Source organism: Macrobrachium nipponense, chromosome 31, assembly GCF_015104395.2.
Source record: "Macrobrachium nipponense isolate FS-2020 chromosome 31, ASM1510439v2, whole genome shotgun sequence".
NCBI lineage: Eukaryota > Metazoa > Arthropoda > Malacostraca > Decapoda > Palaemonidae > Macrobrachium > Macrobrachium nipponense.
In genome coordinates this window covers 16,369,544-16,383,834 of record NC_061093.1, presented here as the reverse complement: position 1 = coordinate 16,383,834, position 14,291 = coordinate 16,369,544, and the positions used below count along the sequence as shown (strand labels likewise).

At 38.3% G+C, this 14,291-nt stretch overlaps 1 protein-coding gene across 2 annotated transcripts in view; it reads left to right on the top strand.

Annotated features, from left to right (window-relative positions):
- LOC135206649 (importin-4-like) overlaps positions 1-9,195 on the top strand; it is an 87,879-nt gene extending 78,684 nt beyond the window's left edge. For both annotated transcript variants that reach the window (XM_064238002.1, XM_064238003.1), the window contains exon 20: positions 7,020-9,195. In XM_064238002.1, the coding sequence (XP_064094072.1) occupies positions 7,020-7,183 (164 nt within the window). In that variant the 3' untranslated portion in view covers positions 7,184-9,195. The remainder of the gene's footprint in view (positions 1-7,019) is intronic.
- The last annotated feature ends 5,096 nt before the right edge of the window (positions 9,196-14,291 follow it).

Below are 14,291 nucleotides of genomic sequence, written 5' to 3'. Positions count from 1 at the left end.
ATGGTGAATTTATGAAAAACTTTTTCCTTACGTCTGCGCGATAACAATTCCGAAAAAAATCATACATGCGATTGTGGTAATGTTTGCACCATTTTAAAATTAGCCGTTATATAAAGTTTTATATATGGAAATGTGCGCAATTTCATGCACAATACATCTAAAAACAACCCATGGTTGTAGCTTTTATCAGTTTGAGATATTTTCATATAAATAACGATAATTGCCAAAATTTCAACCTTTGGTCAATTTTGACTACCGAAATGGTCGAAAAACGCAATTGTAAGCTAAAACGCTTATATTCTAGTAATATTCAAGCATTTACCTTCATTTTGCAACAAATTGGAAGTCTCTAGCACAATATTTTGATTTATGGTGAATTTATGAAAAAATAACATTTTCTTTACACCCGCGCCGCGGTAACTCTTCCGAAAAAATCATACGTGCGATTGTGGTAGTGTTTGCACCATTTTAAATTTGCCATTACATAAAGTTTTATATATGAAAATGTGCGCAATTTCATGTAGAATACAACAATAAATAATTGAAGGTTGTAGCTTTTCTCATTTTTGAAATATTTGCATATAAATCACGATAAAAAGAAAAAAACCACGTTCGGTCAACTTTGACTCTACCGAAATGGTCGAAAAACGCAATTGTAAGCTAAAACTCTTACAGTCTAGTAATATTCAGTCATTTATCTTCATCTTGAAACAAATTCGAAGTCTCTAGCAAAATATTTAGATTTATGGTGAATTTAAAAAAAAATCTTTCCTTCCCTCCACGCACGGATTCTCCGCCACAAATCTCCGAAATGCGTACGTACCATTCTTGGAATATTTGCTCTGTTTCATATTAGGCATTTCATAGAGTTTTATATATGAAAATGTGCGCAATTTCATGTAGAATAAAACGAAAAATATTTGAAGGTTGTAGCTTTTCTTATTTCCGAAATAATTGCATATAAAAAATATATATATAAAAAAATTCGACATTCGGTCAACTTTAACTCGTCAGATATGGTCAAAAACTGCAATTGTAAGGTAATACTCTTACAGTATAGTAATATTCAATCATTTGTCTTCATTTTGAAAGAAATTGGAAGTCTCTAGGACAATATTTAGATTTATGGTGAATTTTTGAAAAAAATATTGTTTACGTCGGCGCGTTACGAATTCATGCATTATTTTGTGATAATATTTTCTCTGTGTTGATTTTATCGTTTTACAATGTGTTATATACCAAAATGATTGCAATTTAGTGTTCATTACAACGAAAAATAAAGAAACTTGTTACCTTTAACCGTTTTGCGCACAGCGTGATTTGAATACAATTATATATGAAATTTCGTTTTTGCGCTATCATATATCGCATTATTTATATATGATAATGATAATTTTTTTCATTTCTGATGGTTGCAAACTAAACTTCAGCCAATGACAAAAAAGGAGCCAAAAATGAACTCTTAATCTTGAAAAATAAGCGTACTGTGATTTTTTGAAAAAAATATTTTTACCGCTTCCACGCTCACTCTGAAACACCTCCGGCACATGGGAGACAATTTTTTTTTTACCGCTTCGGCGTAAGAGGGTACACTTGCTGAAGATTCCTGTGGTTATGGACACCTGATTACCTATCTGTACTTTGCGTGTGAAAATTATTTTACTGTGTTCCTGAGCACTACAAACAACATACCATAGAACACATTTCTGATGAGGGTTCTGCACTAAAGTGTATGCTGATGGGGGCAGATTTCTTCCTGGTTTAGTACTGTAGTTATTTTGCATAATAGCTGTATTTAGCTCTCATAACAAATGTCATTTTCATAGTCCTGTTATGAGTAATTAGCATGTAGTCAAAACTGAAATTTTTTAGTGATTAACTTTCCCATAATCATTTTCTTATGTAACAGATGAAGTACTTGCTCAGAAATAAAGCAGAGATAAATTTTAATGTATTTGTTCTAACTAGGTCAGCCCAGATAAGGGTTAGTATGCGTTTATAGCACTATTATTATTATGATGATTATTATTATTATCATCATCCAGACCTCTGAGCCTAATAAATGCCCTTCTCGGGCTGGTTATAGCACTGTAGACATCATGAAAAGTCCTAAGTGGCATCTTCCCTCAGATGCATTGAATTTTGCACATAATTTTGTTTACTTTTTGTGTTCTATACTTTGTCTCTTCAAATGTACTTGTCTCTTCCAATGTACTCTTTTGTATCTTCAAATGTACTCTTCTCTCCAATGTACTTCAATTTTGCCCCTCATTTAAGATTCCATCCAGAAAGCCAGCTAAGCAAAATTAGATGCAAGTTTCCATGATTAGCTTAACGTACTTAATATTGATGGAAAAAGAAACCCACAAAATTACTGAGTATAACTTGTTTACTTGTAAGTATTTACATAGTGTTTTACTTAACACTCAAGTACTTTCAGGCCCTAACACTCTAGTATTTTGAGCCCCTATCTGTGGCCCTTTCTCAAGAGATATCTAGGTTGTCAGACTAGGTAAAGGCCCAGCAGTCTTCTAGAACTACTTGTTCATCTGTCATTTATGTGATGGCTGTCCTGATTTCCAGTCTCCTGAGCTGATGATCAATGGGATTAACCCCTGAGGTAAATGAGTTGTCACCATGTTACGGCCTCTTGGAGAGAGGTCCGCTTCAGGTTCGATAAGAAATAAATAAATTTTAAAAAAGTATTTTAACACCAACAGTTGATACTGGGGATACGAATATAGAAAGAAACACTAACACAACAAAGGTTTATTTACAAGCTTACTAACAAAGGTAAATGCAGGTATCTCCTATTTACATAAAAAAATAGAATCTTACACTGCATGAACTGGGGGAACAGTGAGGTAATTCAAATACTTGCTAGTTAAGTTTTGTGACTCGAAGCGATGACTTCACAAAAGGAGAACGGCGATTGCGGACGTCCTCTCGACTCCGCATTGTAGAAAATAATGTCTACTCTTGATACTTGGAAGGTAGGAACTCCCCAAAACCTCTAGGACATTTTCTTCTGAAATCTGCTCAACGTCGAGATAACTCGGTCGTCCACTCCTGAAGACGGCTTGACCAAAATCCAACCAACTCTCGAGCAACTTTTCTTCTGATCCTTCGTCGGTCCCTTTTCCTCTTATCTCTCTCGGATGATCTCTGCTGCTGCTGATCTCTCACTGCTAATCTGATCTGTGGCTCTTATTGAGGATATCTCTCTGTGACTAACTGATGAACTCTCTCTGATGATCTCTGCTCTCTCCTACTTCGTCCGTAGTATTTATACGGCACTCTGGGGGTGGAGCCTACGGCGAACGTCACAGGCTCCCGAGATTACTAGAACTTCTTAGAAGACTCTCGACGGAATATTGCATTATATTTCGCTGCGTTTCTCCCGACACTTAGGCGCCTGTTGCGCTCCGCAACACGCCCGACGATTCTAGAACAACCGCGAGAACAGGCGCCTCCAACACGGGCGCGAAAGCCTCCTTATTGCAGAATTTCTCGAAGATGCGTTTTCCTTTCCTTTATCTTCCTTTGCTATGAAGCAATTACCACACACACCATCAGTTTGTTGGGCAGAAAACCCAATTTGCCAGTCGGAAGGGTCAGTCTTAATTTCTTTTAATATCAAACCTTGGCTTATGGGATCTTCTGAGGTGAAACCTTTGTTTCTTTCTATCACTTTAATCTCTGATGAGTTTTCCTTCCACTACCCTCCTATGACTGATGTTATTGCTTTTGTATATAAGCCTACTGTTTTTCAAATCCATCCTATGGTCCTTTTCCCCACAATGCCTAGCTATAGCAATCCCGTGCGAGCTAAGCTGTACTGCCCTTCTGTGTTCTTGGACTTTAGTCCTTATTCCCTTTCCTGTTCCCCCACATATTTATCTCTACAATGGCTGCAATTAAAAATTATGTATAACCCCTACATTATCTGCATTACTGTTTCAATTTATATTTACATCGCTTTTTTATGGTGTTATCAAAGTTATACAAAAATTTATATTTACTTTCTTCCATTTTTGAAGTAATTTTTAGTTTTAGTCAGAGGGCAACTATTTTCTTGTGTTCTTTATTCCATGTACTTTCTACATTTCCTCTGTAAAAAATCCTCCTATCTTTGTTGAGTGCCCTTTTTCTGAACCATTCCGGGTATGCTAATGACGAATAAAGCTACTACATCAACTCTAACCATTGTCCCTTTATATTCTTGTTCTTAACTTTCTCTATGAAATCTACTGAATATTTAATATGTGATTCTGAAAATATGTTTAGGTATATTTTTATTTCTCCAGCTAACTACACAGCTAAGTTTTTGTTAGATTTCCTACTAGAAACAATAGGACGTAATGGACAGCCATCTTGCCAAGGAGATTTAGTATCGTTCTGCAGGTATTAAAAAGATACAGAGTTGTTAGAATTAAGAAAGCTGACAAAGTGGGTAGCATTGTTATCATGAATAGTTCAGTTCAGAATATAGGGTTAAAATGTACGAGCTACTAGATGATGAAACTACCTACGCTAAAATAGAGAATCTCTTACAATCCAAAAGCTTCAGAATACCTTCAACCAGAATGTGAAGAAAAGAATCAGCAAACTAGGTAATGGAAAGGGCATGCTATGCAATAAATTATTCCCAAGTAAATTACCTGAACTTGAACATATAGTATATGGCAGCCCCAAAATACCAAAATACACAAGGATAGCTGCCCACTATGCCAAATTGTTTTTAGTCTGAAATCTCCTAACAAATACTTAGCTGTGTGGTTAACTGGAGAACTAGGATACTGGGGTATATTTTCAGAATCTCATATTAAACAAAAATACAAATTGTCTTAGAAAATTTGTCATATTTCATAGAAAAAGTTAAGAACAAGAATATAAAGGGACAATGGTTAGTGTTGATGTAGTAGCTTTATCCACCAATGTCCCCTTAGATAAAATATTTTAGTTTCTTCAGACTAAACATATTGAGGTCCTTTTCAATTCAAACATGGAAATAGACATCTTCCTGGAGTGATTAAATTATGTGTTAGTGATACTTAATTTCACATTTGTGGGACAAGTATACAAACAGAAATATGGAGTAGCTACAGGGTCATTATCACCAATACTCACTAACATCTGTATGGTATATTTCAAGACCAATCTAGTTCCTAATGTTAATGTCCCTAACTTAAAATTGAAAGGTTGGAGGAGATATGTGGATGATATTTTTGCCATTCTGCAAGGTGATAAAGGGAAATAGAAACTTTTCCAGATGAACTCAATAGGTTTGATAACATCCAATTCACTTTTGAGAAAAGTAACAATAATAAACTGCCCTTTTCAGACATACAGATAGAAAGGAAAGAAGCAGGATATGGATTCAGCACATATAGAAAGCCCGCACACAAACTCATATATTCATTTCTTTTCTGTGCGCAGTTATGATATAAAAATAGGTGTTCTAGCAGGTTTATTTCTTAGGGCATTGAGAACATGTGACCCTTGCAAGATAGATAAAGAAATAAATTACATTGATAAAAGCTTTAATGCCTTAGCATACCCGGATTGGTTCAGAAACGGGGCACTCAACCAAGCTTTGATAACATCGTAAAAAACAAAGTATGTAAAAATAAATTGGAAGGAGAAGACAGTAATGCAGATATTGTAGGGGGATTATACATACTTATTAATTGCAGCAATTGTGGAGATAAATATGTGGGGTGAAACAGGTAGGTGAATAAGGACTAGAACACAAGAACACAGAAGGGCAGTAAAGCTCAACTCGCGGGGGGGAGTGCTATAGCTAGGCATTGTTGGGAAAATGACCCTAGGATGGATTTTAAAAACAGTAGGCTAATAAACCAAAGCAATAACATCTGGTCATAGGAGGGTAGTGGAAGGAGCACTCATCAGAGACATTTAAAGTGATAGAAGTAAACAAAGGTTTCACCTCAGAAGATCCCATAAGCCAAGCTTTGATATTAAAGAAGCTAAGATTGACCTTTCTGACTTGGAGAATAGGTTCTCTGCCCAACAGACTGATGATGACCAACTCAATTACCACAAGGGTTAATCCCATTGACCATCAGCTCAGGATATCAGAACAACAAGAGGGGATTAACAACTCCCAAGAGAATGGAAATCAGGACAGCCATCATATAAATGACATGAACAAGTAGTTCTAGAAGACTGCTGGGCCTTAACCCAGTCTGACAACCTTCACATTTCTTGAGAAAGGGCCACAGACAGGACCTGAAAGTACTCGAGTGTTAGTGAAATACTATGTAAATACTTACAAGTAAACAAGTTATACTCACTCTTACCGATCACACTCACACTGAGCACACTCAGAGAAAGAAAAAGTAATAAGAAAAATTAAAATGAAATGGATAAAAAACGGGCAAACTGAAAACCGGCTTTAAATCAGATAGACAGAGTAACTCGTCTTATCTTAAAGGCGGTAGGAAAATAACTGGTGGGTCACAGGACGCCGAGGGCATTCTGGGTATACTTGCCCCGTAACCTGGTATAGATGCCAATAGTCCCTGGATCTCACAAGTGTTATTTTAATTATACCGGTTTCCAGCTTGGCGCTAGTAAATCCTAATGTTAAGACCGAAGGTTTGTTAGTTATGAAAAATACAAATTAGTTACAAATTTGGTATGTTTCTTTTTCCATCTTCAGAAGGAAACTGAAAGAAGTTTCTGTTTGGTTTACTTAATATTGGAGATGAGCAAACATTCATATGGAAGCCATTTGAGTTTCTATGAAAAGATCTGTCAAGTAATAAGGTGTTATTGGATTGGAGTTCAGCAGTATCATACCCTACTTTATAATCATCAATGGGTATTATTGGTAGCAGCAGATTAGTTTCATTCTTTTGTAGAATGAATTTACAACAGGAGCAGCATCATCTACATAGTACTACATATAGCAGGTCAGTATTAATTTGATTTTTTTTATAATACTAAAAATGTTGTTTTTGAGTGTGTGTTATACAAACAACTTTGTTTTCCAGAAACTAATAAAGTCATTGAAGAACTTGTGAGTAGTGCAAGCCGCGATTTCCCTGAACAGTTCAATTCTCTAATGCAAAACATCGAACCTGAAGTTGGAGCTCGTTTACAAGCAGCAGCAACAGCTGGAGCTGCAGCCACTCCTTCGTCCCCTCCTGCATCCTAGTGTTAAAAATGAACATTATGTTATGTAGGTATGTGCACTTAATATTGAAATGTGTGAAAGTTTATACTTGCTTATGGTGGATAGTGGGATGAGCATACTCATGACTTTGTGAAGCGTTGTTATATTTGGGAAGCTTTGGTCTGATTCAAAGCTTGATTATATAAGTACTGCTTCTCTGCTTTGTACTTAGTGTCAGTCATACAAGTACACTGTTGACTGTGTATGGTAAACTTGGTAAAGTAAACCTTCATAAGTTCAACTCAAGTACTCCAGCTGTAACTGTTCTGGATATCTTATTTAATTATTGTAACAAGCCTTATGCATTTATGTGATGTCATTTACATTGCACTAGATTGCAAGTGCTCAAGGATTATTGGAGGGATTCAAGTTTCTATGGGTAAGGGTTAGACATATCACAACTTCTGCGAGTTGTCTAGAATTTGTAGAGGATATTGTAAAATTCATTAAGACTTTCCTTAGTGCAATGAGGCAAATTTCCTGTATAGGAAAATTATATGTAGAAGTAAGTTCTTTTATTTCACTTGTTTATTTTTGTTTATTGTTATTTCTTTGTAAAACTCTTATCAAGATAAATGTATACACCTGAAATTCAGAAGATATAGGTAGCCTAAGTCCATGAGAGCCATTCATGACTTTCTTATCTTTGAAGTCTTGCATGATACAGACGTTCTACTTTTCTTTCTTCCACTTTACTCATAGCATTTAAGTGTAGATTTTCCATCTTGATACAGCAGGCATCTTACGATACAGTTTAAATAAGCCTTATACGTAATAGCTTGATGTTTAATTAGAACACTGGAATTCCCATACATAAATTATAATTTGTTCATTCAGTAGTGTAGATATTTAAAGTATTGCTGACTGTAACTAATAACATGCTTACATTACAATGTAAGGTTATGTAAAGATGGGTGCATTCTTGAGTATACTTTTCTTCTGTTGTCAGTTAGGCCAGTTTTGTGCATTACCTAAGAGATTTTGAAGTTTTAGTGGCTAGTCATCTTGCCTGTGCATTTTCCTTCTAGCCATTGGTGTATATTGCCAAGAATTGTTGTAATTCTCCTATTCTGCCCAAGGGAGTGGCTTCTCAAAGATTTAATTTGATCTATATATAGATTGATAAAGTAAGAGTATAACATTTATACTCAAATTCTCAGTACTAGGTTGGTGCTATTATTGAAAGCTGTTAGTATGGAACATTTAGTTCTAGAATAAGTTGTGTTGTGAAAGGTATGTATGCAAATGGCTATATTTTCAAAGCTACAAAGACTGATGATTACCTATGCACCTATCGATTTCTACATAGGTTTTTATGTCTTCTGAATTGACTCTTTGTTACTGTAGTAAGTTCTGAATTTAAGTAAAAAAAAAATATTCAAGCAAACAAGAGAAGCTATTTTGTTCACTGTTGCTTCATATGGAAATGAGCAATGATCCTTCAAGGAACTAAGAGTTAACATTTGAATATAAAAATATGCTTACAAATTTTTTAAGTTTATTTTTGTAACGCGATTGTCAGCTGTTTCAGTACGTGTGACAAGAGTAGCTTTAATTCTTAATAAGGTAGCTGCATAAGCTTCTTTGGGGTCCAAAATTCTAAAATGTGATAAAAGCTTATTATAATTTTGTAAAATGTATAAAATACCCAGTCCTCAAAAAGTCTTTGCTACTTACTCACGTATGATTCTAGTCTAAATGTTTTATGTAGATTGGGAGCTAAAGAATTTTAATGGTAGGGTTATCGATATTAAAAATATTTGTAAGCTTAAGTTTAAAAAAAAAAAAAAAGATAACTATTTTTATACATTTTAAGTGCCTTAAGTGATGCAGTGATGTCAGATAAGTTTCTCATAAAATTTAGGCTTCCTGTTCCTTGCAATTTCGTTTTCATATGGATGAGCAAGAGAAGATTTACGCTATTTATTGTAGACCTCTGAATTTTATTGAAAGTATTGTACACAGTTGAGTTTGAATAAAATTGAAGACTGAAATTTTTCTCTATCCCAATCAATAATTTTTATAAATTAGCAATAATTGTATGAATCCTTGAGATTCCACGGCTTACCAAGAAGTCATATTCTATACTTCATCTAATTTTCTGTTAATTTTTTCTTTTGCCACTGCCACCTTCTTACCTCTACTTACTACTTCCCACTCCAGGGTTTTCATATTTGGTGGGTCTGCAGTCCAGACTAGTCTCTTTTGGATTGTAGTAGAGGTTTCCATGTTTAGGTAAACAACATTCATGGACACTTGTGGTTAACTTTTGGAATATGTTGATGAATTCTGCCTTGGTTTTACTTGTTGACACCACCACCACCTACTTCATCTGGAAGATATTCCAGTGCTGCAACTGCTGCTGTCTATGTACTTTGAAGTTTTCATTAAGGGACCAGTCATCAGAACCTTCAACCACTCCCAGATTCGTGGATGTCTGCTGCTCCCACTCCCCAAGGCACAGTCAATAATGCAGCTGTCACCACACTAAAACCAGTTAGGCTAATTAGTTCACTACTACAAGTTGTGCTCATGAGCTATGGCTTAGACTGATTTTTTTTATTTGCAATCACTTAGTCGATGCTTCTCCTGTGGTTAGGCCTGAGCATTTGACTTCTCAATATGACTTTTTCACAGATTGGCAATTGGCATGATTAAAGCTTGCTAGGACCCCACCTCCTGGGCCTTTCTGACCTTGCATAACCTCCCATGTTCCTGGCAATCCTCAAACTGCCAAGTTGAGATTGATTCATCAAAAGCACAAAGTGGTGATCATAGAAGAGGGTCAGTGTGCCTATTAGGACATGCCATCCTTTTGGTAGTTCTTAATCGGGTTTTGATATTTTTCAACAATTGCTCTGAGCCTCCTCACAAAGTCTGATATGATGAGTGTCTTGTAGAAAGATTTTGTGAGTCGACCTAGACTACCTTAAAGATCTAATGCAAAGGTTGGAGGACCATGGTAATATCCATTACAATCATGCAGATGAGCCTTTTACAACTTCTCTAACTTGGAAGAGTTGAGGTGGTTATACATCTTCCATGGTCTATCTTTTCTCAGGTGGAGATTCGCATCCATGAGAGACTGGTCTTCCTACAACTATCAATTAGGTGAGCTTGTGCTTATTCAGACAAGGACATTCTTTGGAGGATACTACACTGTACAATTAACTTTGTGACTTAAAGAAAAACTATTTTATTACCATCAAAGTGCAGTGCAAGACTAAAGCTTTATTGCATGAAGCACATGAAAATTTTGGAGCAGCAAGAGATAAACACCATGTACCTCAAATGTTGCCAAAATGAGTTCATTACCAAGTTGGTATGAATGTCTTAGCATTAGTGCTTGCCAAATGGTTTAGTAAAGTATCTAACAAAAATAAGAAAAACAATGTAAACTAGAAACTAACGGAGCGTGTAACCATTCCTTTTCAGATCATTAATATCGAAGGCAAGTTTTACGTAAATGGTAAACTGGAGACATGAAGAGACTAGAAAGTGGTAGCAGTCAATTACAGCCCCTGATTATTTTGTACACTTTTTCTCATTAGTTGAAAAGGTAATGCCAGTATATGAGGTAAAGCAATCTTTTATAAATAAAAGGCCCCAACCTATAACCTATTCATGGTGTCTTCAGGTGTGCATCGATTAAATATACCAAATTTGTAACTAATTTGTATTTTTCATAACTAACAAACCTGAGGTCTTAACATTAGGATTTACTAGTGCCAAGCTGGAAACCGGTAGAATTAAAATTACACTTGTGAGATCCAGGGACTAATGGCATCTATACCAGGTCACGGGGCATGTATACCCAGAATGCCCACGGCTACCTGTGACCCATCAGTTATATTTCTAACCCAGTTTAGACTGCTAGAGGGGTGGTTCGAGGTGGGCCTTTAACTGTTAAGACCTCAGGTTTGTTAGTTATGAAAAATACAAATTAGTTACAAATTTGGTATTTGTTCATACACGAAACAAACCTTCGGTCTTAACATTAGGATAGACTTACTATTGGAGGGAGGTAAGTCTCTACAACTGACTGGGAGTTTGCCACCTTATCCATTTCTGAATATATAGGGAAATTCTAAGAGAATGGACAATGAACCTAGGACCAAAGATATAAGCGGATCTATTGGTTTTCTCCCACTGGGTGTAGATACCATTCTACTGTTTACTCTTGTCCCTTGCAACTGGATCCACCTTCACCCCTCTTTTCCCTATTATCCAGAGGGGTGTGTTGCTACTGAAAAGTATATCATCAGCTAAGATAGCTTCACAGTATGGCTGACCATCTCACCTGCATCTAGTCCGTTCCAGCACATGACGGTACTCTCCTTCATATTGCCCGTAGTTAAAGGAGTAGGAAGAAAGCAGTAAGAAAAAAGACGAGTCATCCCATTCATTCTACTTTCATACCTTCATCTTAGACTAGACGCAACTGACCCGCCAGGGCACTGGATGAACTATATCACTTGTTGGGCCGCCACCACTGGACCCAAGGAAAAGGTGTCCAAGGATCTATGGGCAACATCTTTCAAATAAAATGAGGTGAAGTTGTTTGGCGCTTCCACACCCCAGCTTTCAGAATTTTATCCACAGACATGTTCTTCTTAAATGCCAGGAAGCACTCACACCCCTGATGTCATGAGCTCTAGCTCCCACCTGGCTATCTGACCCTCTGTCTTCTGCCGTATAAGCATCTCTGATCGTCTCCCTTAGCCAAAATGACATTGTATTCTTGGACATTTCCTTCTTGTTCCATCCTGTACTTACGAACAACCTCTGGCACCCTGGCCTGAGGTGCCTTGTTTCTCTTTAAGTACTCCCTTAGTGCCCTGACGGGGCACAGGAGCATCTCAGCTTTGTCGTTGTCTACAAAGTCTGCCAAGGAAGGTATGGTAAAGGAGTCGAATCTGCCGTCTACTATTGTTGGATTTTGGGTCTTGGTCACGAATTCTGGGACAAAACTCACATACCATTGATCTCCAACCTCTCGAGTGCTTATGAGATATGAGAGGCCATGTAGCTCCCCCACCCTTTTGGTGAAGCCAGGGCCAATAAGAAGACTGTCTTCAGGGTCAGGCTCCTATCCGTGGACTGCCTTAGTGGTTCGTAAGGGGGTTTTGTCAGACTACTCAGTACCTTGGTCAGATCCCAATCTGGGGCTTTTAGCTCCTTTGGTGGGCATGGACTGTTCAAAGCTCCTCATCAGCATGGCCAAACTCCCATGAAGACGATATGTCCACTCCTTTCATTCGTAAGACTGAGGCTAGAGCCGCCCTGTACCCCTTCACTGCAGATACAGACATATGTTTTTTCTGTTCTGAGATATATCAGAAAGTCTGCTAACTGCTGAATAGTGGTACCGAGTGGAGACTCGTTCCCTCTACGACACCAATCACAGTATGCTGACCACTTTTCCTTGGTATACTGTCGCAGATGATTTTCTGATATTACCTGCCATCTGAGTTGCTGCTTTCTGCGAAAAACCCTCGCTCTTGGAGGAGATACTTGACAGTCTCCGCCCGTGAAGCGATAGGGACTTCACCGACTGGTGGTACCTCTCCACGTGAGGCTGACACAGAAGGTTGCTCCATGGAGTAACTCTCTTGGCACAATCTACTAGGAGTTCCAGTAGGTCTGGAAACCACTCTGCTTTCGGCCATAACGGAGCTACCAGGGTCATCTTGAGGTTCTGAGACCGCATTACCCTGTTCAGAACCTGACGGATTAGACAAAATGGAGGAAATGCGTATACGTCCAGATTGTCCCAGGGGTGTTGTAGCGCATCTTCTGCTACTGCCTCTGCGTCCGGGACTACTGAACAATACACTTCCAACTTTTTGTTGTACTTGGTTGCGAATAGGTCTATGATCGGTCCTTCCACAACATGAGCTCCTGTCCACTACCTGTTGGTGTAGGGACCACTCCGTTCCCAGAATCTGATCCCTGCGGCTCAACTTGTCGGCCACTATGTTTCTTTTTCCCGGAATATACCTGGCCTTGATGTCTACCAGGTTCTCTATAGCCCACTGGTGAAGTTGAACTGTCATCACATGTAACTGCGAGAAACTAGGCCTCCTTGCTTGTTTATATAAGCTACTACTAAGGCGTTGTCTGACATCAATACCACTGAGTGTCCCTTTACTCTCTCCTTGAATTGCCTGTAGAGCCAGAAAAGACTGCTTTCAACTCCAGCACGTTTATATGGAGTTCTCTGTCCTTGCAACTCCATTTTGCTGACACCATCAACTCCTCCATATGGCTCCCCAGCCTTCTAGTGACGCATCCGAGAACAGCAAGAGGTCTGGGGAGGATTGTTGAAGGGGGACACCCACTGTCAGATTGTCGTCGTTCACCCACCACAGCAAGTCTTTCCTCACTTCTGCCGACAAGGGAATTTGCTCGTACGGGTGATCTACTGTTGGTGACCAAAACTCCTTCATCCTACATTGTAGGGACCGAAGGTGTAGCCTTCCTTGTGGTACTAGCTTCTCCAGGGAGGTTAGAATTCCCAGCACCACCTGCCACTGTCTTGCTGGCTGTGTCTGCTTTCCCAGCAAGGCATTCACCACTTGTTTGCATTTCTCTACTCTTTGGTCTGTCGGGAATACTTTTTGGCTTGTGTTGTGTCTATCACCATTCCCAGATATTCCAAACGTTGACTTGGATCCAACTGCGACTTCTGCTGATTCACCACGATACCTAGGCTGTGACAAAGCTGCAGGAGGGCCGCCCTGTCCCTGAGTAATTTCTCCCTGGACTTTGCTATCACCAGCCAATCGTCCAGATATCTTATTAGCCTGATCCCCTGAGCATGCGCCCACGCCGACACGAGGGTGAACACTCTTGTAAAAACTTGAGGAGACGTTGTCAATCCGAAGCACAGGACCTTGAATTCGAAAGCTTTCCCTGCAAGACTGAAGCGGAGAAATTTCCTTGAAGACTGATGGACTGGTATCTGAAAGTATGCGTCCTTTAGATCGACTGTCAGCATAAAGTCTCCGATTCTGACTGCTTGTAGAACCGTTTTCGGAGTTTCCATCTTGAAACTGGTTTTCCTTATAAACAGATTCAGCGTTGACAG